The sequence below is a fragment of the Cydia amplana genome, chromosome 25, assembly GCF_948474715.1.
Source record: "Cydia amplana chromosome 25, ilCydAmpl1.1, whole genome shotgun sequence".
Lineage (NCBI taxonomy): Eukaryota > Metazoa > Arthropoda > Insecta > Lepidoptera > Tortricidae > Cydia > Cydia amplana.
The window spans coordinates 6333956-6359080 of record NC_086093.1 but is presented as its reverse complement, the minus strand read 5'-3'; the positions used below and the strand labels follow the sequence as shown (position 1 = coordinate 6359080).

Genomic DNA, 25125 nt, shown 5'->3' with positions numbered 1-25125 from the left:
TAATTTTTCGTTTTAGTTAGGGGCAACAGATATTTGGTATTCGGCCGAATAGTAGGCAACATTCGGCCGAATACCGAATATTCGGCAAAGTGGCCGAATAGGCCGAATACCGAATAGTTGCCGAATATTCGTGGCATCTCTACTTTGATCCCTCCTAGCAGGGAAGAAAAAGCTCTTTTCTGAATAGGTGTGAAAAATAATTTCAAATGTAAGCGGTAACCAACGGTAACAAAATACGCGCCTCAGTCAAAAGACTCTTTCCGATTCTAATTTTTTTGTAGATGGGCGTTTTTTTTTTGTTGTCCCCTACACTTTTTTTTTCAAATTTGGGATTTTTTATGTTATTTCTACTCAGAATCACGAGCTCTTTCTATCCTAATAGGAGAAAAAAAGTGTCCCAAAATTTCCATACATTTTTCGATCTTTCCATTCCCCGACGGCCATACAGTCTATGAAAAATGGTGACGGAATGGAAATAAAAACCTTAGGACACTTTTTTTCTCCTATTAAGATAGAAAGAGCTCGTGATCCTGAGTAGAAATAACATAAAAAATCCCAAATTTGAAAAAAAAGTGTAGGGGACAACAAAAAAAAAACGCCCAGATGCATAAGATAGACGACCATCTTATGCAAAGAATAAGTATTATTTTCGCATACCCTATCATCGGGACTTTGGTCGAATTAAAATGCATTGCTTACTTAAAAAAAACTTTAATCTTAACATATTGAGTTTATCCAACTATGAGTAAAAAAAATACTAACAATTCAAACTCTAGTACTAATAAATAAACAAGTACGCTATGAGTAACAACAAAAACATATCAAATAGATTAAAATATAATGACGTTTTGGTACGAGACATCCAATTTCAAGTTGGACAGTATAGAAAAAACTTAGAAAGTAAATATGTATAAATATATCTAGTTGTCAGCGTCAGAATCTCTCATATCGAATACATTTGCAATAAAGTTAATTTGTATGAGAAATTAGCAGTAGCCGTACCACGAGTTGAAACTTGACGTTTACGTTAGCGGCGGCGTAAACTCGATCGCCTATTTCGCTCTCACCGATTTATTGGTGCGATAGAGAGAATACGTTTGAGTTGTCGCTGACGTAAATGTCAAATGCTAACTCGTGGTAGCTGTACAGAATAAGACGAAGATACTGGTTTAGTAGCTACTGCATAATGTATGAGAGCGCCATATAGTTGAGCTGTCATTGTTATTATTCGTTTGTTTATGTTTATGATATCAATCAAAATATGATATCAAATAATTTTGTCAATACAATTTTCAATCGGATGGTAAATACGTACGATTCCTATTTTTTAATGTTAATTTGAGAAAATCTTGACGCTTTCTTAGTTTATTATACAATAATCATCTAAACATAACACAAAAGTACTGGTTGCCTAGTCAAGATGCCAATCGTTCTTTCCGTAGCGAACGATACGGTAATCTCTCTCTATTATTCTTCCATTTTAGTGCGATAGAGACAGTTGGGTTTCGTTCCCTGCAGAGCGTAAACTATTGGTATCTTGGCTACGCAGCCGGAGAACTAAAACGCTCCAACTAACGTTGCAAAACGAGTCTTATCTATTCTCACATAGAGCTCAATTTCTGAAAATCATTGTATGTAGTTGGAACATTTTAATTTTTACGCGTCATTGCCAATTTGTAGGCCTTTGAACACAAACATGGCGACGTTCACATATTTATGCGTGATTCGCCTTTGTAGCCACAGTGTAGTAGGGTAAAACTACCAATCTTAGACAATCAATCTTTAGGTTATATTAGAGTTAGTGCTGTTCACCGCCATCAGAAAAAAATATCTGAACAAGGACTTAACGTCTGGAAACGGCTTTGCTCAGATATTTGTGGACACCTTGGCCGCTCCGTGATGTCTGACGGCGAATGCAGCCAGAGTTGGACCGATGAAGTAGATGGCGCTGCACGGCACCATAACATGTCTTTTGGTAACGAGATTGTCAAACAACAAGAATTCAATCGCTCGGCCAAATGCCGCAAATCGCAATGTACCTATAGCAAATCGCATGCGATTGTTGGTGACACCTGCAGGGGTCATTTACTCTGCTTTGAGTGCTGTAATTATTTCTAACGTCCATTTATGGTAGTTTTACCCTAGCCTAGTCGCGTTGTAATTTTGCGACTATTTAAACTTAAAGTGTAACATTTTAGCAATTTAAATTCATGATTCAATCACTACCGACACTGTTGGAAACATTAAATCAATAACTTAACTGTTAATTAAATATAAAATATTGCTTAGAAAATAACACGAAATGAGCACTGCACTAATAAAATGTGAATTTAAACTATTTCCGTCTAAAATAGTGCATTATTCAAAAATGTCTTATTTGTAAAAAAACGGACACTTCTTTTACAACAAAATACATTAAAATACATTTTTCCATCCGTAAATAAAAACTGATTTTATAAAGTAATCTAAGTATATATTTCTTGACGAAAGGATATGACTACATTTTTTGCGTTAGTTTTTAAATACTTCGGTGGCATACAAGCATATAGTCTGTTTAACGGTAATGGGCATTTGCAACTCTAGCGGACCGCTCAATTCATAATCATGATTTTTTTTATATTGAAAAATATTTTTACAAAATCGCGTTTTTGAAGTGAAAACTTCTTTAGCGGCGCTGTGCACTTTATGTGATGGGGAAAAAATGTTAAACTCGCGACAGGACACGTGACCGTAAGATTCGTAAGACGTAAGACGGACACGTGACCTGATCGAAAAACTGTTACAATGTCATTGAGTTTTCACTTCTGCCGGCACTCCCGGAGTGCAACCCGTTTTTTTACAAATAACACGCTTTATAGAAACAATTAGCTTGAACACTTAAACACTTAAAAGAATACCTAAGGGTGGGGAGTTAGGTGGTACAGGAACGAAGGCACGAGACACGGACACCAAACTATCGATAGATGGCGCTAGTTCAACCATAGGAAAGACTAAAGGGCGTTTTTTTTTTAAAGTTGTCCCCTACACTTTTTTTCCAAATTTGGGATTTTTTATGTTATTTCTACTCAGAATCACGAGCTCTTTCTATCCTAGTAGGAAAAAAATGTCCCAAAATTTCCATACATTTTTCGATCTTTCCATTCCGCGACCGCCATACAAAGTCTATGAAAAATGGTGACGGAATGGAAATAAAAACCTTAGGACACTTTTTTTCTCCTATTAGGATAGAAAGAGCTCGTGATTCTGAGTAGAAATAACATAAAAAATCCCAAATTTGAAAAAAAAGTGTAGGGGACAACTTTAAAAAAAAACGCCCAGCCAACACGCCAATCGCTAACGCTCCGTAGCGAAAGAAACGCAACTGTCACTGTCACACTAATATGGAAGAGTGATAGAGAGACACAAAGCGATTCGATGGCGAAGCGATAGCGATAGTCACCTTGGCTAGGCCACCTGTAAGTTATGGAGATGGCGCTGCACTGACATGTCAATGTTTTTGGCAGCTGACATACTTCTTGTGACAATCAAAATATAATATAATAATTTATTTATAAACATCATATTACAGTGATTGCCTACTACATACACTTTAACTCTGCTGTCAAAGCGTTAAAAATAGGACAATTTGTATGGATTTTCTGTTTATTCTTGTATACAACTATTTATTCTCTTGTGTGTAAATGTCTGTGTCTCATTCAAGGCTATTTAGAAAGGCCTAGATAGATATACATACGAATCTTAAACTTAACTATCATAAAACATATATATATATATATATATATGACTCGGAGTAATCGTAGTTTAAGTATATATTTTCTCTCATAGCATTATATGAAAAAACTTATATGACTTTATTCATTTAATATTCTGAAAATAATATGAGGAATAACAAATAAATACTTAATTTACAATTCTCATACTTACGTCACAAAAACTACTTGCATTTCATGTTAGAACAAATAGAGCGGGACACAGTGATGTTTGCCTCTCACTCCAACTCGACACAAATTTAAATCTAACAGAAATTCTGTCACTATGGAATGCTAAATTATAGTACGAATATAATAATTAACATACAATTTTGTATATTTAATAATTAACTAATCATCTTATGTTAATACACGTCAGAGGAACAAATTTAATATACATAGCGTGTCTAGATATAGTCATAAATATATATACGTCACCAAACTCAAAAATATCTGATCACCCTTATATGTAAAACCAATTTTTTGACGTTTTACTTCTAATTCCTGTGCTTTTTTCACACATTTTGGCTTGACCATGATGTTGGCGTGTGAGCGACATTTTTGGACATATCAAATAGCGTTTAAGGGATTTAAAGTAGATAGCCGTGAAATATTTTTGACACTTGGCACGTATAGATACTTTTGACTGCGTTTGGTCGAAGTGCAAACGTAACGCTGGCGTATTATCCTTAAAGTATAGTTCAGTGAAAGAATGTATTAACCGCCAGTGCGTTTTTAAACCATATACTATAGATTTAAATTACATCTCATAACTTATACTAAAAGGATTACTTATTTACTTTATGTTTTATCATACAAATATATTATGTAAACTATGGCCTAAATAATATATCTTTAACTATATTTCATTACATAATAATAACATGATATTGATTTTTAATGTATATTTTGTTTAATCTTTACTTTTACAACTAAAAACTATTAAAAAACAATATTCGATATTTGGGGCATTATCTATGAAAAGGGACCTTATTGTCGATGGCGCTTACGCCGCACAGCGTCGCGCGGCATTGTATTTATATCGGAGCATCGTTAATAATGGCGTAAGCGCCATCGACAATAAGGTCCCTTTTCATATATAACGTCACATTTTTTTACAAGTTTTGTTCAAATAACAACGAGAAAAAGATATTTTATAAAAAGGGGGTAGATCTAACCTAACCCGTGCGAGGTGCGTGGTGCGGGCACTAAAAGCGACTATTGCGCTCAAATATGTACGTAATTTGGCTTAATTTTTCGTACTGGCATCTGTGAACTGACAAATTACTAATCTGTACCATAGCCGGCCAGTCACGCGCCAGTGTCACGCACACACCCAAGTTATTTCACTCCAAGTATATGTGGCTTTACATGTCAGAAGGGTCCTTATGATTCAAGTGCAATAAGGTCCTTTTTATCTGAAATTAAGCATAAGGACCCTTCTCTGAGGAAAGCCACATATGAACAGCCGCCAACAAAAATATCTGTACTGTAGTGTTCATAAATATCTGAACTTACTAAACGTTTACACTAAAGACCGGTTTTCCTAGGATAGCGGTGCCGTCATATAGCGGCCGTCTCCATACTAAATAATACGGCTGAATATGGATGTCATAGTATTTGTATGGAGACGGCCGCTATATGACGGCACCGCTTTCGGAGGAAACCAAAGCTTAAGGCCTGAGATAGACTTGTAAGTTTTACTTACGTAAGTAGGGACAAAGCTATTTGTTAGAATGAGATAACGATATTCATCTCTCATTCTGTAGTATAGCTGTGTCCCTACTTACGTAAGTAAAATTTACAAGTGTATTTTGGGCCTAACGCTTTGACTTGACAATATTGTTCAGATATTTATGAGCTCCATGTCCGTTTCGATATATTTGATGACAACTGTAGACCCTCAATAAGTTTTTAAATTTAATGTAATAATATATTTATTATGAAATAATAACGGAACGATATATATTAGTTATCCGTATAAAATATATAACTATGCTTATACGTTCACATGACAACATGTAGGAGTTGATCTTTTAATCTAATATTATAGTAAAGCCACAAATGTATTAATCCGAAAGACAAGTATCTGTCCCTTTCTAACATATAATGCCTGAAAGAGACTACCTACTTTATCTGATCTGGTCTATGTGAACACGAATGTAGTTCATTTCATTAAACAGGTTTGTTTAATAAGAATGTAGTTCTTTTTATCAAAAAGGTTTACGTTTTACTTGGTTTTACCATAGAGAAAAAAATACATAGATTGCTCACTCCATACATCAGTTTTGGTACCAAAAAAACTTACTTTCAGTGTCGACATCTAGCATCGAGTAGCGGAACTATCAGTACTGCTACTTGACAATAGATGTAGCAGTACTGATAATTCCGCTACTCTATGCTAGATGTCGACACTGATAATAATAGTATTTTTGGTACCAAGATGTATGGAGTGAGCACTCTTGTCTTACTATATTTCTCTATGGTTTTACTTCTGTGTTCATGTCTTTCCTGTAGACATACCCAAAAGTACAGGGCTTATTTTCTTATTTAACCCTTATCCAAGTAAAAGGAGTGCCTTTTCATATAGGTATGTCTACAGGAAAGACGCGAACACAGTTGTGTGTCTGACCCGTATGCTCTGTATGTAACAAATACATTTATTTTTTAATACGTTGTTTATTTTTTAATCAGAATCCGGAGTATGGTACTATTGCCTCAATTTAAAATATATGAAAACCATGAAACTAGAAAATAGTCGTGCTACGCTATTTACCGCGTGCATTTACTTTTATTCGACCTGGCGTATTGAACTTTACGCTCTCGAGGGCCCAAACACCGAAGTTCGCAAATTGCGGACATCTTTCTCTTTTACTCCAATTACGGCGTAATTAGAGTGACTCAGAAAGAATATGCCCGCAATTTGAAAAACTTCGGTGTTAGCGGTAGGCCCTTTGAATCAGGATGCATCAAAATAGTAACTGTAAGCGATACATTCTCGTTTTATAGTTCGTTTTTTTTAGCATTAGAAAGAACTTGAAAGAAGGTAAGCGTTTTTGACATGTCTTTCAATTGAAAAACACTTTTCAAAAATCAATAACTATTACTTATGAAAGCAGAAGACTATAAAAGATCGTATTAGATTCATAATAGTTACATATTTACCGTAACTTATTTTTAAAATGTGTTTTACAATTAAAAGACACATCAAGATTGTTTACCAAATTTCTAATGCTAAAAAAACGAAGTATAGTTAAAATAAACAACGAATGTTACGTTTGAGAAACTAAGAAATACAAATACATATTTATTATTTGATTTGGTCTCCAAAGGGCATTTTGTTTAGGTATAGGTATCGGCACCAGAGTTGAGGTCACACACACATGTCGGGTAATGATAACTAGACCCATATCGTGGAAAGATTCGCTGGCCACGGATGAGGTCTTGGTGGCTCAGTTGGCAAAGCGCTGGAGTACCGATCCAGAGGCCGTGAGTTCAAATCTCACGCGATGCAGTAATATTTCCACTTTTAAATGTATTCTAGCTGTATGTGTAATGGTTGACTTCAACTCTCGTGTCTGCTAATGTTAGTGTAAGGCCTGAGTGGACGCTCGAAGCGGAGCGTTGGGCGGGGCGTGCAGCGTGGCGTCGGGCTCACGCGTGATGTGAGCAGCGTCATAGAGAAATATAGTAAGACAAGAGTGCTCACTCCATACATCAGTTCAGACTATTCATTTCAGTGTCTACATCTAGCATCGAGTAGCGGAACTATCAGTACTGCTACTTGACAATAGATGTAGCACCGACCGGAAAGTCTTATCTCAACAGCATAAGACTTTCCGGTCGGTGCTACATCTATTGTCAAGTAGCAGTACTGATAGTTCCGCTACTCGATGCTAGATGCTAATGGTCTTTTTGGTACTAACACTGATGTATGGAGTGAGCACTCTATGTATTTTTTTCTCTATGGTAAGGCCTGAGTGGACGCTCGTTCGGCGGGGCGTGCAGCGTGGCTGTGGGCTCACGCGTGATGTGAGCAGCGTGCACTAAGGCCGCTCCTATACGCTTGCATTTGTTTAACATGCACGCCGCACGCCCCGCCCCGCTGCACGCACAACTCGAGCGTCCACTCAGGCCTTACACTTAGTATGTGAATTATTAGGTACTAAGGGTAGACTACGAAGTGTAATAGCCAGAGATTTTGGTCGGTAGACGAGGGATGGCTCGTGGCGACCTGCAATATAAATATAACATGTTAAAATGAGGGTCCCGTACCTAAAAAAGGGTAAACCCAGCTGCAAAGAGCATGGCCATTTTATGAATAAATTCGAATTCGAATAATGCGTGGAGGTGATTAAGATTCAATTAATATAATGAAATAGTTCAAGAAAATAACCTATTTCTAATTATTTATAACGAGGTAAATTCAAATATAATCGTTATTTGTTTTACAAGGGGGCAAAGTTGTTACTACTACTAGTTGATACCAGAGCAAGCGAAAGATTCCAAAATTGAACCACGAGCGTAGCGAGTGCTTCGAAATGTGGAATCTTGAGCGCTTTCAAAGCACGAGGGTTAAACAAAAATTGCCCCCGAGTGAAACACAACAATTTTCACCACACCAACCCGAAGAGAAAAATTACCTATAAGATATCAAATAAAATCAAACTAAATCAAATCCAAATGAATGTTATTAAATATCTATAATTCAATATCATCATTTAAAAGTCAATTCTAGCAGCAAACATAAGAAAACAACTCAAAATTTGCATTTGATTACTTTGCCTCGCATGTGAATAAAACGCAACTTGCTATCAGTTTTTTAACCGACTTCTAAATCTCAAAGAAGGAGGTTATCAATTCGGTTGTATGTTTTTTTTATTATGAACAATCAAGAGTGTCTTTACCAGTTGGTGTGGTGAAAAATTATTTTCCATCATATTTTCACGGAAACGTACGAACGAGTCTTGCTCTTTCAATCAGTCAGCCTATTGCAGTTTGATTTGAACTTGAAATCGATCACTAGTCGCGCATTCTGAGGGCCTACCGCGAACCTCGTTCGACGCGTTGCCTCTCTGTCGCACTTGTAAATTCGAACATAAGTGTGACAGAGGGGTATAGTTTGTCGATTTCTAACAGGCCCCGAACGGCTTATCCTTTGTCTATTGTTAAGTGATACCGCACGTGCTTCTGCCTGCCTAAAAAAATGGTTGGGCCGGTTATTGAATTACCACTCTATGGAGATTGCAATAAGGTTCAAAATGAACTAATGGAAAAATATTTTTCTAGGCTGTGTGTGGTCCATTTGATTCGCCGGCATTCAGTACTACGGTTACTGAGTGCCGGCGAGTCGAACGCTACAGGACCAGTCTAAAATGTGTCATCGAGATGCGTTACAAAGGCGCGTTATCGGAGAGCGCACCTACACTGGTTTTTTGAGCGTTGGACTAGCCCGCGCTCAGGTGCCAATTAGAATAAATAAGATTATTGTTTGCAGGTAAGTAGCACGTGCGGTTTTACTTAACTATAGACAAAGGATTCGCCGTAGGGGCCTGTTAGAAACCGACAAACTATAACACATGTTGCGAATATCCGCATCCGCAACCGCGGAACTTGCGCATTATTTTCAACATCTGCATCTGCATCCGCATAAAATCGATGCGGATGCGGATGTGGAACAGGTCGGTACAGGAACGTCTTAGCATCGGCGTAAGTGCTAGACTGCTAGGTAATTTAGTCATTAGCCAAAAAAACCTATTAGAAATTAGCAGTCAAGCGTGAGTGGGACTTAATGTACCGAGCCCTTGGAACGCGAGTCCGACTCGCACTTGGCCGGGTTTTTGAAATAAATATTACTAAAATGTAATATTTGACGTTTTTTATGTACCTCTATATTGCCATCCGCATCCGCGGATGTGAGCCTTTAAAAAATCCGCATCCGCGCATGTCAAAAAATCGACATCCGCAACATCCCTGTTCTGTACCATAGAGAAAAAAATACATAGAGTGCTCACTCCATACATCAGTTTTAGTACCAAAAAGACTTAGCATCTAGCATCGAGTAGCGGAACTATCAGTACTGCTACTCGATGCTAGATGTAGACACTGAAATTAATAGTCTGAACTGATGTATGGAGTGAGCACTCTTGTCTTACTATATTTCTCTATGTCTGTACTGACCGTGCATTAGGTGTGCGATCACGTCTCGTCCCGCTTGTCGGGCTTCTTGGCGGCGACTATGGTCAGGTCGGGTCGGGTCCTCATGAGGAGGCTGGGCGAGGGCGAGGGGGACGGCGAGGGGGAGGGGGAGGGGGCGGCGTCCCCGCGGAGCGCCTCGAGCGACGCCACGCGGATGGACGGCCACTTACTGCCCAACGGCGGCGCTGACGAGACAAAAGGCATAATTTTAAATGGTGTCAGTATCTTTTAAGCCCCCTTGCACCATCTCACTATCCCGGGGTTAGGCGGTTAAACCGTTAACACACACACAACGACACTGGGTCACAACGGCCACCGGAGTTCCAAGTCATATTGAAAATCCACCAGTTCCGATATGCTATACCCATACTAATTTAACCTTTTAACCGCAAAATAGGCGCAATAATATGACGTCGAGTTGCGGAAACCAAGCCCGCGAATACCTATAACCTATAACCTTTTAACCGCCAGCAATTTTTGATCGAGCGTGCTCGTGTCGCCAAAGACAGTAATTGTATCACGCAGAGTAAGATTGGCATAGATACGGGAGTTATAAATGTGCTGTAAAAACCAAATCAGATCTTTGTCTTATTTATCAGACTGTGGCGAAATGAGCTGGATATGTAATGTCTTATATATCAGACTCTGGCGGTTAAAGGGTTAATAACATCGTTCGCTTGTAACCATGGTAACTCCAGGTTTAAACGGTTAGCCCCGGGTTAGTGGTGCTAGTGGGCCTTAGCGACTAGGATATAGAACTAAGTTCCGATGCGTCACGCACATAAAAAAATTATATGATAACAAAATCGTATAAAAACAAAGTAAAAACACTTCCTTCTGGTCTACACTAAACTCAAAATGAAAAATTCTCTGCAAAACAAGAACAGAATTTTGTATTAGAATTGTAAAGTGTCCCACTGTTTAACAATCCGCCGAACGGTATTGGCCTGTCAGTTAGAACAAAATTTTGACAGTTCCGAACAACAGACAGGCCGATACCGTCCGGCGGACTGTTAATCAGTGGGCCCCTATTAACAGGCCTATGGAACTCTCCGCGCGGGCTCGAATTTATGCCTACGAATCTCGTCCCGCCGGCGGTACAAAAGCCAGTTGGTTGGCACACGCGCTCACGCACGCACGTCACCAAATGAACTGAACTGAAATAAACAATTTTTCTACTCGTCGACTGCAATGCTTGAATTAAGACTTCGTATACCAAAGTGAAATCGCATACTTTTTTAACTATGGGACCCCAACTCAACTATAATATTCATTTCGATACTGTTTAGGCAACTATAATATTCATTTCGATACAATTTAGTCAACTATAATGAAATTGACCAATCGAAAGCGCGGAGCAAGTACCAGGGCCTCATGAGTTACGAGAAGGGGGCGCGGGACGCGGGGGCCGGGTCGCGTACGAGTATGAAGGTATCGCGGCTGCTCGCGCATCTTAGCTGAATAATTTTGGTTTTTTTAGCTACATATAATTATGATTCTTCTACTAGTTTTAAGTATTTTTTTTGTTGACTCGTAGAAAAAGTATTGTATACAATAGTGATATAATCAAGCTTTTCAGTCGAGTACCGTGTTTAGACAACGAAGTTTCTCTCCATTACATCACGATTGTATAAAATACTGTTATGTAATTGTAATGAGTGATCTAATAACACTCACTGGTGGCGGTCGCGGTGGCGGTGGCGGGCTTTTTGCCGTCGCTGGTGGTGATCACCGTCGCCGGGATCGGGTCTTCGTCCGTTATGCTGTTTATGAGGATTTTCTTCGGCTGAAACAAAAACGTATTTATCGTATTCAGATTTTTTTACTCCTACATGATATGGAAAGTCGGTCGATAGTGTTTTGCATTAATTGGGGTGCATGGAAGGAGCCTCCCCGCACGACGCACTACAAGCAATTGATATTTCCTACGAGATATCCCAGCGTCTGGCGCACCCCGGGCAACGGTCAACACTTATGCTGACCGGCGAATCCTTCCACCACGATGGTTTCACTGAGTTCCAATGCGAATACAAATACATGCGATCAAAAAAGGCACTTTTCAGCGCCAGCCCTGACTGTCATCTCTATAAACATAGAGGGCTTCTCGGAAGACAAAGCACAACTTCTCTCTGAAATGTGCCGCAAGACGCATTGCGACGTTCTATGCATACAGGAAACCCACCGTGACACAGGCCACCATCGGCCGCACATATCTGGACTGACACTTGCCGCTGAAATTCCTCACGCAAAACAAGGCAGCGCAGTTTTCACAAGACCTGAGACCCGCATCACTTCCTCTTCTTGTGTCGTAGGGGAAACAATGGAGTTGATAACTTTGGATATCGGCCAGTGTACGATCACGTCTGTATACAAGCCGCCTCCACAGACATTCCAACCTTGGGACGTATCCCCACCCGGCGACCACCGGCCGAGAATTGTTTTGGGCGATTTTAACAGCCACAGCGTTTCATGGGGTTATCGAGATTCTAATCCAGATGGAGAAAGAGTAGAAGCATGGGCAGAAGCAAACGGGCTGGTACTCCTTCACAACCCTAAATTACCGTCTTCCTTCAACAGCGGGCGTTGGAAGCGTGGCTACAATCTAGACTTAATATTTGTTAGCGAAGGAATAAGCCCTCAGTGTGTCAAAACAGTCTGCAAACCGATACCGAGAACGCAACATAGACCTCTGCTGTGCCGGATCCAAGCTGTTGTGCAACCCGTCAAAGTCCCTTTCCGTCGTCGCTTTAATTTTCAAAAAGCCAACTGGAGCGAGTTTACAAATCGATTAGATAAAAACCTGGATGGATTGCTGCCAAGGGCATCGGAATACGACAACTTCATAAAACTAATCCGAACCGTGTCGTGTCAATGCATACCAAGGGGATGTCGTGTACACCATATTCAGGGGCTTAATTCTACCTCTTCGGATCTTCTAAAGGCCTACGAAACACTATATTGTCATGACCCTTTCTCTAAAGAGACTATCTCGACGGGGGAAGATTTGATGCGCGAAATATCGGCTAACAGAAGGGAAAAATGGTGCGAAGCTGTAAGCAATATCGATATGACCCATAATAGCAAGAAAGCGTGGTCAAACTTGCGCAAACTCGCCGGTGAACCACCCCCACCAACAAACCCAGGCCAAGTCTCGGCTAACCAGATAGCTACACAACTTCTGCTTAACGGCAAACCCACTGGCCGCTTGCCCAAACTGACACCAGTACCCGTTAACCATCAAACTTGCACCAATCTAAACAAGCCCTTTACCCACCACGAACTTGAGACTGCCATGAAATCACAAAAAAATGGTAAAGCTGCCGGCATTGACGACCTGACCGTGGAGCAGATCAAACACCTTGGGCCAAAAGCCAGGAACTGGCTCCTGGAACTGTACAATAGCTGTCTCTCGTCACTCAAAATAACAAAAGCATGGCGCAAATCGAAAGTAATCGCACTCCTCAAGCCAGGAAAGGACCCCTCGGATGCGAAAAGTTACCGCCCCATATCTCTGTTGTGCCACACTTATAAGCTGCTAGAGCGATTACTCCTGAACCGCCTCGTTCCGATTATTGAACCGCAACTAATCCCAGAACAAGCAGGATTCCGCCCGGGAAAGTCATGCTCGAGCTAAACGTTAAAGCTAGCACAACACATAGAGGACGGGTTCGAGCTTGGCCTGGTTACAGGAGTGGTCTTTGTGGATCTAACAGCCGCATACGACACGGTGAATATACAAAGGCTGCTCTTAAAGGTTAAGGATATGACGGGTGATGCTGGATTCACGAACGTTCTTCGCGAACTGCTCCACAACCGCCGATTTCAAGTACACCTGCAATCTGAAAAAAGCCGCTGGCGCTCGCAGAAAAATGGTCTCCCGCAGGGTAGTGTTCTCGCCCCGATGCTATTTAACATATACACCAGCCCAGCAGGAAACCCAGCGATTTGCATACGCAGATGACCTAGCACTCGCGGCTCAAAGTGACCGCTTCGAGGGTACAGAAAAGTCACTGTCCGCGGCTCTAAAGGGCCTAACGAGGTACTATGAGATGAACTGCCTGAAAGCAAATCCCCTAAAAACTCAGTCGTGTATTCCACCTACGAAACCGGGAAGCAAATCGGCAGCTTAATGTTGCCTGGAACGGAGTCGCTATTGAACACTGCCCATGCCCAAAGTACCTCGGAATAACGCTAGACAGAACGCTGTCCTTTAAGAGCCACTGTGTAAAAACACGTCAGAAGGTTAGTTCGCGAAACTCACTGTCTGTCTGCTGCGGAAACTCACTTCAACCCACTGGGGCGCGTCTGCGCACACCCTTCGCACTACTGTTCTGGCACTTTGCTATTCAGCTGGCGAATACGCGTGCCCGGTGTGGCACCGCTCTATCCACGCAGGACAAGTTACCTCGGCGCTTAATGACACCTGCCGCATAATCACCGGATGCCTTAAACCGACTCCGCTTAATAAGCTATACCCTCTGGCAGGAATTGCGCCCCCGGAAACCCGCAGAGAAGTGGCGTGTAGCGTCGAAAAAATGAAGCAGGAACAAGACCCAAGGCATCCTCTCCACGGCCACAAGCTACCACCGCCTCGTCTGAAGAGCCGTAGGAGCTTTATGCGGTGTACTGCAGCCATCCGGATTCCGCCGTCCCAGAATCGACTAGCCCAATGGGAAAGTACCCGCGCCCCCCCTGAAGACTACGTTCGTCCCGCTGAAACGCTTCCCGCTGGGCATAGGCAGCCGTGGCCGATCTGGAAAGCCTTGAACAGATTGCGCTCCCGGGTCGGCCGCAGCAAAGAGAACATGCTGAAGTGGGGCGCTCTAAGCGGCTCAGACACCCAATTCCCATGTCCCCACAAACGATGGAGCCTTGGAGGATATAATCAAACGGAGACGCCATGTCTGTAATTTTCTGTACAAAACAGTCTGCCGATTTTTGCGGGGGAGGGGAACCTCAAATGTATGCGTAACGTAAAAATAGCCATGTCAGATAAACGTCAGTCCATACATTGTGTATGACCGTTGGCCGCCTATTTTCGACAGAGGGGAAAGCCTGTTAATGGCTACTCCGTTTAGTTGTATCCTCCAAGGATGGAGCACATGATATCCTGTCCAGCGTGCCCGCATGCCTGCTCTGAGCGGGACCTCCGTGATGCGACAGACAGGGCGATAAGTGTCGCTACCTTCTGGTCCCGCACAGTCTGAAACCATCGACACGAGAAGAAGACTGAAATTAATAGTACTGATGTATGGAGTGAGCACTCTTGTCTTATTATATTTCTCTATGACTGTGGCTACATAATTTACCATGACAGTAACTCTCTATAATAAATATATTAAATACGTGAGTGACCCGTTTTTAATATATTTACTATGTCTTTGTCTCACGGAAGTTTTGTTATTAAAATCTCTATAATAACTATACGGGTGAATCAACTTTTTCTTGTCACTCGTTGCCATGGTTACGTTCCCCTGGGTCACTCATTAAAGCCTGATTTTTAGGCATTTAAATTCACACGCTTTTTTGTGAAGCTTATAAACCCTCCATAGAGGGTCGTCTACCAAGCGTGTCAGAAGAAGGTGGTGTACAATGTCTTCTAACAAACTATGCTACTATTGTCTCTTGGCTGATCGGACAGAATAACAACAAGAAATAGTTGATCCACCCATACTCTTTGATAATATCTATATTCCCTATTATACATCTACTGGAATTTTAGAATGTGGAGGTATTATTACCTTGTCGGGCGGTATAGTGGGGTTAATGTTTTTCCTCATAGTCTTTACTAGGTTGGTGTACGACTTGAGCGTGAGTGACGGGTCTATCTCGATTGGGATCGGCTCGAATTCTGTAAACAATAGAACAAACGATAATTAAAACAATAGGGAGTATTACTGCAATATTTTGCCGCCAGAGTGCAGCACTAATGACTTAAGTATACCATAGAGTAACTTATACATACTGTACCTTAAAACTGTTTTTTTGACAAGTTTTCACAGACAATCAAATATGACATTGATACATCAAGGCGGTTTGCTTACAAAGGGCGTAACGGGAAACGCGAAATCGAAACTCAGCTATTTGCCTCTTTATCGCTCGAATATGCAAGAGTGATAGAGAGGTTAGAAAACAAAATGTCGACTCTCTCGTTTGCGGTAGACCCTTAGATTGTTTACTTGTTGTTGATGTGGCGCCCCCTACGCAGACTTTCGCGTAATAGAGTGGGTCAAGCTAATTCTGCATGGCATTTGACGTTGATCAGTCTATCAAATGTGGTTGGTGCAACTGGCCCTTAATCGCGTACACTTACATTTATTCTTTCCTGACGTTTCGAACGCGTTCCTCAAATACATGTAGTATACTATCAAAACTTTGGTGTATGGTCGGACAGAACTGGCTTGGCGTGGTACAGTCGCCATCAGATATATCGGAGCGGCCAAGGTGCTCACAAGTATCTGAACACGCCTCTATTGTCAAGGCGTTAGAGTGCGTGTTCAGATATTGTGAACACCTTGGCCGCGCCGATATATCTGATGGCGACTGTACAAGGTTTAGTGATACCAACCCGATTTAGCAACAACTTTTCACCGTACATTTATAAACCCCCTCGTTGACAACCCTGGCAGCACGTACCTGAGTCTATGTTCTTGTGTACCTCGCCCGACAGGGTTAACCACCGTACATTTATAAACCCCCTCGTTGGCAACCCTGGCAACACGTACCTGAGTCTATGATCTTGTATGCAGGGGGCGTACCTCGCCCGACAGGGTCGACCACCGTACATTTATAAAACCCCCTCGTTGGCAACCCTGGCAACACGTACCTGAGTCTATGTTCTTATAAGCAGGGGGAGGGGGCGTACCTCGCTCGACAAGGTTGACCCCCGTACATTTATAAACCCCCTCGTTGGCAACCCTGGCAACACGTACCTGAGTCTATGTTCTTAAATGCAGGGGGAGGGGGCGTACCTCGCTCGACAGGGTTGACCCCCGTACATTTATAAAACCCCTCGTTGGCAACCCTGGCAACACGTACCTGAGTCTATGTTCTTACATGCAGGGGGAGGGGGCGTACCTCACTCGACAGGGTTGACCCCCGTACATTCATAAACCCCCTCGTTGGCAACCCTGGCAACACGTACCTGAGTCTATGTTCTTATATGCAGAGGGAGGGGACGTACCTCGCTCGACAGGGTTGACCCCCGTACATTTATAAACCCCCTCGTTGGCAACCCTGGCAACACGTACCTGAGTCTATGTTCTTATATGCAGGGGGAGGGGGCGTACCTCGCTCGACAGGGTTGACCCCCGTACATTTATAAACCCCCTCGTTGGCAACCCTGGCAACACGTACCTATGTTCTTATATGCAGGGGGAGGGGGCGTACCTCGCTCGACAGGGTTGAGGTCGGCCATGTAGGCGGCCAGGTTGGAGGTGGAGACCCCGAGCGCGGTGGCGCCGGCGTCGAGCGACAGGGTTGACCCCCGTACATTTATAAACCCCCTCGTTGGCAACCCTGGCATCACGTACCTGAGTCTATGTTCTTATATGCAGGGGGAGGGGGCGTACCTCGCTCGACAGGGTTGACCCCCGTACATTTATAAACCCCCTCGTTGGCAACCCTGGCAACACGTACCTGAGTCTATGTTCTTATATGCAAGGGGAGGGGGCGTACCTCGCTCGACAGGGTTGAGGTCGGCCATGTAGGCGGCCAGGTTGGAGGTGGAGACCCCGAGCGCGGTGGCGCCGGCGTCGAGCGACAGGGTTGACCCCCGTACATTTATAAACCCCCTCGTTGGCAACCCTGGCATCACGTACCTGAGTCTATGTTCTTATATGCAGGGGGAGGGGGCGTACCTCGCTCGACAGGGTTGACCCCCGTACATTTATAAACCCCCTCGTTGGCAACCCTGGCAACACGTACCTGAGTCTATGTTCTTGTATGCAGGCGGCGTACCTCGCTCGACAGGGTTGACCCCCGTACAGTTATAAACCCCCTCGTTGGCAACACGTGTCTTAGTCTACGTTCTTGTATGCAGGGGGGGGGGGGCGTACCTCGCTCGACAGGGTTGAGGTCGGCCATGTAGGCGGCCAGGTTGGAGGTGGAGACCCCGAGCGCGGTGGCGCCGGCGTCGAGCGACAGCTCCCCGCGCTGCAGGCGCTCCAGGACCTCCGAGGGGCCTTTGGCTTGCCAGAAGTCGCGAGCGGTTCTGGGAAATACAATTAAATAATAAATAAGTCTGAGGAGAGACCTTGCCTCCTTATGTGTGTTCTACCGCTTGTACAATGGGCTGTGCTCTGAAGAATTGTTTGACATGATGCCAACGGCAGCTTTCTATCACCGCACCGCTCGCCATCGGCAGGGTGTTCATCCACACACCCTAGAACCTAAATGGTCGCGTACTGTGCGGTTTAAGAGGAATTTCCTCCCGCGGACGCTCCGGCTGTGGAATGAGCTCCCTTCCGAGGTTTTCCCGAGGGTCTACGGTATGGGGTTCTTCAAAAAAGGAGTGTACAGGTTTTTAAAAAAAGGTCGGCAACGCGCATGTAACACCTCTGGAGTTGCAGGCGTCCATAGGCTACGGTGACTGCTTACCATCAGGCGGCCCGTATGCTTGTTTGCCACCTATGTGGAATAAAATTAAAAAAAAAAAATAATAAATAAGGGAGCGTTCAAGTATTACGTAACGCAATTTTTGGACATTTTTGACCCCCCCTCCCCCCCATGTAACGCGCCGTAACGTTTTTCTGTACCCCCCCCCTCCCCCTAGTAAAACGTTACGTAACCAAGTGACCATTTTTTTACCTAAAGGCCACAATTATGTGGTGTAAAGTACCGTAAAGTGGCGAAAAGTTCTGAAGGGTTAAAAAACAATGTTACGTAACGCGTAGTTCAAACCCCCCCTCCCACCCCTGTAACGCATCGTAACGTTTTACAAGACCCCCCCCCCCCCAAATTCGTTACGTAATACCTGAACGCTCCGTAAATCGTCATGTTGAATGATTTACATGGCAACCCTGTCAGAAATTAATCAAGCGATATTCTTACAGCTAAATTTACGCGCAGGGAACCAAGTTTCGTCGAGGTTTTTATCCATAAATGCTTTCTAGCTAATTCCCAATAATTCTAATACCTTTAAACGAGCAATTCTTGTATATTTATTTATTTATACCTATATATTTCGGGAATCTTGGGGGGGGGGGGATTATGGGGGTTTTCGGGGGCGAAAATTCGATCTAGCTAGGTCTTATCTCTGGGAAAACGCGCATTTTTGAGTTTTTATATGTTACCCGGCCAAGGCTCGGTCTCCCAGATATTAAATATTTATCAGACCCTTACATGGCGACCCTGCCACTCACTAGTTTTTAGTAGCTATAGTTGTTATTACCTAGGCACTAGAGTTGACGGAAAAATGTCATGCAAACGAGTGCTTAGGGTTAAACCAAGGGATATATTTATCGGCAATGGCAGCCATAGACATCCTAGTATCGTCCGTAGAGTTTCCCGTAGCTGACGCCCAATAATAAACCCGAAACATACACACATGGCTACCTTGCCACTTACTTGCTTTTGGTCGCTCTAGTTATAAAGGTTATTGATAACAAGCGTTATACTACATTATTTAACATTTTCTGTTTAGGCAATAGAGTTGAAAAATGTCTTGCAAATTAGTAGGTAGGGTAAGTTAAAAGAGTGATCTTACCGGTAAGGGCGCTTTTTGCTCATCAAAGGCCTCACATGGCGACCCTGCCCGTACCGCTCACTTATCAGCACCCTTATTACCAAGGCAATAGACTTCACTGGAAAATATCAAGCAGGAGAGTATATTTACCGGTAAGGGCGGTTTATGCAGTCATAAACATCCCGGTATCGACCGTAGAAGGCTCCGTAGCTGACACCCAATATCTCCCGCCGCTTGTTTCATCTCCAATTCCGAACACATAGGTATCTTCCGCAGAATAACTCATTTGCTCATCAAAGGCCTCACATGGCGACCCTGCCGTACCGCTCACTTATCAGCACCCTTATTACCAAGGCAATAGACTTCACTGAAAAATATCAAGCAAGAAGGTATATTTACCGGTAAGGGCGGTTTATGCATCCGTAGACATCCCGGTATCGTCCGTAGAGGGTTCCGTAGCTGACGCCCAGTATCTCCGCCGCTTGTTTCATCTCGAGTTCTTTCACTCGGACTGCTTCCATCACCTGATGAAAATAAGGGAAATTAGTACTTGGCTCTTCAATAAAATATGTTTTTGTAAAACTGAAAGATAAAGTATGTTTTAATTTATTATAATAACAAAACATTTCACCGTTAAAACGGCGCGAAATAATGGCGCCACCGAGCGGTGTTCACCGCAATACACCATAAAAAAGACAGACTACGCATTCGCTTTGTCTAGTTAAATACATGGTCTGAAATTTATATTATAAGTTGTAGTCCGCAGAAGTAAAGTGTGAAAGTGCGACGCCCTTGGGAAAGTGATCTTTTTATTGAAATTAACGCTTATTGTGTCACTCCACACCCAAGTAAAGTGCACCTACACTCTAGTCACCTTCTAAATGAAGCTTTAAATTTTTGTTGTATACCAAGTCTAGTATTTTGTTAACTTATATTAATAGGGTGTTAGTGTAAGGCCTGAGTGGACGCCCGAGTTGGGCGTGCAGCGGGGCGGGGCGTGCGGCGTGCATGTTAAACAAATGCAAGCGTATAGGAGCGGCCTTAGTGCACGCTGCTCACATCACGCGTGAGCCCGACGCCACGCTGCACGCCCCGCCCAACGCTCCGCTTCGAGCGTCCACTCAGGCCTTACACTTAGATTTTACCCGGGCGGTGTCCGTGACGCAAATAGTCGTTCAGTTTCACGTCATCCTTAAAGCTAACATCGTCAGGACCCGATTTAGGACCCGACATCCGACTGTTTTAAGTGAACTATAGTATTTTACACGCTTCTGTGGTTATCTAATACACCGCTGGTTGGTAGATCTTACCCGTTTGACGTAATTCTCCTCCCAGAACTACGGACGTCGTCCGTGACGCAAATAGTCGTTCAGTTTCACGACATCCTTAAAGCTAACATCGGCAGGACCTGATTTAGGACCCGACATCTGACTGTTTTAAGTGAACTATAGTATTTTACACGCTTCTGTGGTTATCTAATACACCAGTGGTTGTTAGATCTTACCCGTTTGACGTAATTCTCCTCCCAGAACTGCGGTCGTCGTCCGTGACGCAGGTAGTCGTTCAGTTTCACGACATCCTTAAAGCTAACATCGGCCGGACCCGATTTAGGCCCGACGTCTGACTAATTTACGTGAACTATAGTATTTTACACACTTCTGTGGTTACCTAATACACCAGTGGTTGGTAGATCCATAGAGAAAAAAATACATAGAGTGCTCACTCCATACATCAGTTTTAGTACCAAAAAGACTAATAGCATCTAGCATCGAGTAGCGGAACTATCAGTACTGCTACTTGACAATAGATGTAGCACCGACCGGAAAGTCTTATCTCAACAGCATAAGACTTTCCGGTCGGTGCTACATCTATTGTCAAGTAGCAGTACTGATAGTTCCGCTGCTCGATGCTAGATGTAGACACTGAAATTAATAGCTTGAACTGTATGGAGTGAGCAATCTTGTCTTACTTATTTCTCTATGGTAGTACTTACCCGTTTGACGTAATTCTCCTCCCAGAACTGCGGTCGTCGTCCGTGACGCAGGTAGTCGTTCAGTTTCACGACGTCCGTGAAGCGCGGGTCGGCGGGACCCGATTTAGGACCCGACGTCTCGGTTATGGGTTCTGCAATCATTATCATGGTGTAAGTTGTGTGAATTAATGTATGTATATTCACGAGAACATATCATCATCACTATGAGCCTCGCTAGGGCTCATATATGGTGGAAATATTCGCTGCATTGGGTACGGTCTTGGTAGCTCAGATGGCAGAGCACTGTACTAGTGATCCAGTGGTCGTGGGTTCAAGTCCCACCCAAGACAGTGAATTTTTCCACTTTTAATTTATTTCGAAGCTTAATAGCATCGTTCGCAGACGTTTCTGCTTAATACAAAATTAATATCATCAGGTGACAAGCAAAAATCACTAATTATTACCACAACTTCACAGCCATAGTGAACCATATTAGTACTAAAAAAAAGCGGCCAAGTGCGAGTCGGACTCGCCCATGAAGGGTTCCGTATTTAGGCGATTTATGACGTATAAAAAAAAACTACTTATAGTTTCGGAGAAAAGTGGCTGTGACATACGGACGGACAGACAGACGGACAGACGGACAGACAGACAGACATGACGAATCTATAAGGGTTCCGTTTTTTGCCATTTGGCTACTAAAACTGATGTATGAAGTGAGCACTCTATGTATTTTTTCTCTATGGTCTAAGCATGTGAAAATTATTTGTATTGACTCAGTTCATAAATGTGAAAGGAAATTACGTTACACAATTGTTGTGTTTGCTAAAATATTATCAAAATTCAAATGATTAACTACAAACGTCAAGTTTTAAGCCCCAAGTCAGTTGCACCATCCCCACTTGACAAGACTGATCAACGACATTTAGATTTTATTCTAGAAACATTCTAGACTAGTATTTTTTATACAATTTTTTTTTCATGTTTGACGATCCTTTTGTGAAATTCTTAAATTTATGTTAAGTTTGATTTGTATAATAATCCAATATTATTATGGAATAATAACATCAATAAATTGCTCTGATAATTAGCTTAAGATAATTTATAAGTATGTTACGATTCATAAGTGCTTGTTGCTAGGCTTACATGAATAAAGTATATTTTGACTATTTGAACGTCACCCGGCGCGCCGCGACGGTTTACTATGAAACTATCCATACAATAACATTTAGCGAACTCTTTAACGATGACAAACCGTTTGGTGCAACCGACCCTTAATCATTATTCTTACGCATAGACTAGGAATCCTCTAGACGGAGTTTAGAGCAATTATTTCATGAAACCGATGCTGCCAAATATACTGATGTGCGGGGGACGAAGTGAGCGAATCCCGTGCCGTGATTGGTCCGGTTAAAGACACGGACGTCCTATTACATTTAAGAACCATAATACTGTATGAAGACATTGCTGTAGGCCTGATGGGCGGGGTAGAAAATTGTAAATAAAATTTCACATTTTCTCCATAGTAAATGTATGGAGAAAGTTTTTATTAATTTGTGGCTTTTTAGTACATTACCGTAAGTTGACCCCTAGGAAACTATTGATACTGGATAGGAATGGAATCGATTGGCATACAAAAATAGCATGTGAAAAATAAAAGTTTTCATTTTCATACAAATTGTATGGGAAAAGTTTTCCTCGATTTGTGGCTTTTCTAGCCGGAAATTTTTTTTTGCTTCCATACAAGCTTTTGATCCTCAATAGGAATGGGATCGATTGGCATCAAAAAAAAAGTTTGTCAAAAATGACCTTTTTCTCGCACCCTGTATGTTTTTTCCAAAATCTGTAAAAGCCAATCTTCATTAATTTGAAATCGAGGGAAGGTCTTCTAAGACCGTTTTCTCGTAGCAGCACGGCATCTGGTAGCTGCCCTCACTGACCCAAAAAGAAAATCCATCTGTATAGTGGCAGAGGGGGTAGCGTTACTATGCTGTGTAGATAGTCTGGCGTTAAATTAAACACAAGTCGTCTCCTTCACGATTTTCGTAGACATCTCTTCTAAATACCTAAAACTGGTATGGATGTGTTCCTCGTGGTCTCTAGAATACGAATTGACCGGTTTTAGTTTATGGAGAGGGGGACGTGTCGATAAAAAGGGGGGGAATGTGGGCGGCCGACCAGCATTGATATTTGTTCACATCTTGAGTCCTATGGGACCGATCGGTTCGTTTCAGGTGTCGTTTGAAAGAGTATTAAACGTGCTATTATTGCTTCATAATAACTGTAGTCATAACTGTAGTCGTTTAGGAAATATTTTAAAATATATGATTTTTTACCGTGCATGGATGGCATAAGTACTGACAAAACATGCGTCTAACTCAATAAATTATAACTTTACCGCAATTAATGTTATTACAAAATATACGAGAAATTTCATTAGCTTTCTAAAAACATAAGGTTTATTGGTGTATGGTATTATATAACCATGTAATGATGAATTTTGTTCAGCATGGGTCACTACGCACCGTCACGTAAATGGCGGGCGACCGACCACAACTGTTCATTGTTTCTCGGGTTCTATTTTACTGATCAATTGGTGATGGATACCATTAGAAAGAATGTTAAATGTACAATAATTGGTTTCTAATAACCGTAGTCATGACTGTAGTCATTTACAAAATAATTGAAAATATATGATTTTTACCGTGCATGGACATAAGTACTGGTAAAACATGCTTCTAACTCAATAGATTATAACATTACCGCAATAAATATTTTCAAAATATACGGGAAATTTTATGAGCTATCCAAAAATATAAGTTTTATTGCTTTATAATGTTGTATAACTAAGTAATCATGAATTTTGTTCAGCATGGGTACTGTGCACCGTCACGTAAATGGAGCCCGCCCATCGTTGAGTTTTCATTATATTTCAGGTTCTATTTTTCTGATACATGGTGGATACCATTTGCAAGCATATTAAATTTTCTGTGAATACTCGATTGTTTGAAATCTGAGGCCCAAAATAACCATTTTAAAAATATTAAAGAAAATGTTTAATTTTTACCTTAGACATTTGCTTAGTGACTGAAATAATTTGAGAAAGAGATAATGTAGTAAATATAGCGTGAAATTTTTAGAGTAAAATCAGCAAACTATTTATTAACTTTCCAAAAATATTGTTTAGTTACCGTACAACTATAAACATATATGTAGGTATGCCAGGACCAATTTCGCCAAGCAAGCAAACACACGGCGCGGCGAGCGCCTGGTAGACCAGCAGCATTCTATTATTGTTTGACAGTACATTTTATAATGTAGGTATCCAAAATGATAAAATATCGATATAAATGATGGTTTGTTTGTTTTGTTTTTTTATCACAGGAAACTTAAGTATAGTTTGACTCTTTTGACAAAAGCCCAGTTCTAGGTTCATAACATCGTTAAGTTCGTAGCTTTCATGATTGCAAAACCACTGCATATGAAGTACTTAATATCTGTGTTGTTATTTGACTCACGCG

General features: G+C 42.0%; 1 protein-coding gene across 1 annotated transcript in view; it reads right to left on the bottom strand.

Moving 5' to 3' along the window:
- Window positions 1-7914: 7914 nt before the first annotated feature.
- LOC134659431 (uncharacterized) overlaps window positions 7915-25125 on the bottom strand; it is a 57589-nt gene continuing 40378 nt past the window's right edge. Inside the window, exons 19-26 of the mRNA XM_063515074.1 lie at window positions 21626-21756; window positions 20032-20156; window positions 18005-18159; window positions 17874-17906; window positions 15689-15798; window positions 11625-11733; window positions 9930-10132; window positions 7915-7983 (exon numbers count right to left, since the gene is read on the bottom strand). Coding sequence (XP_063371144.1) covers window positions 9948-10132; window positions 11625-11733; window positions 15689-15798; window positions 17874-17906; window positions 18005-18159; window positions 20032-20156; window positions 21626-21756 — 848 coding nt within the window. The 3' untranslated portion in view covers window positions 7915-7983; window positions 9930-9947. The remainder of the gene's footprint in view (window positions 7984-9929; window positions 10133-11624; window positions 11734-15688; window positions 15799-17873; window positions 17907-18004; window positions 18160-20031; window positions 20157-21625; window positions 21757-25125) is intronic.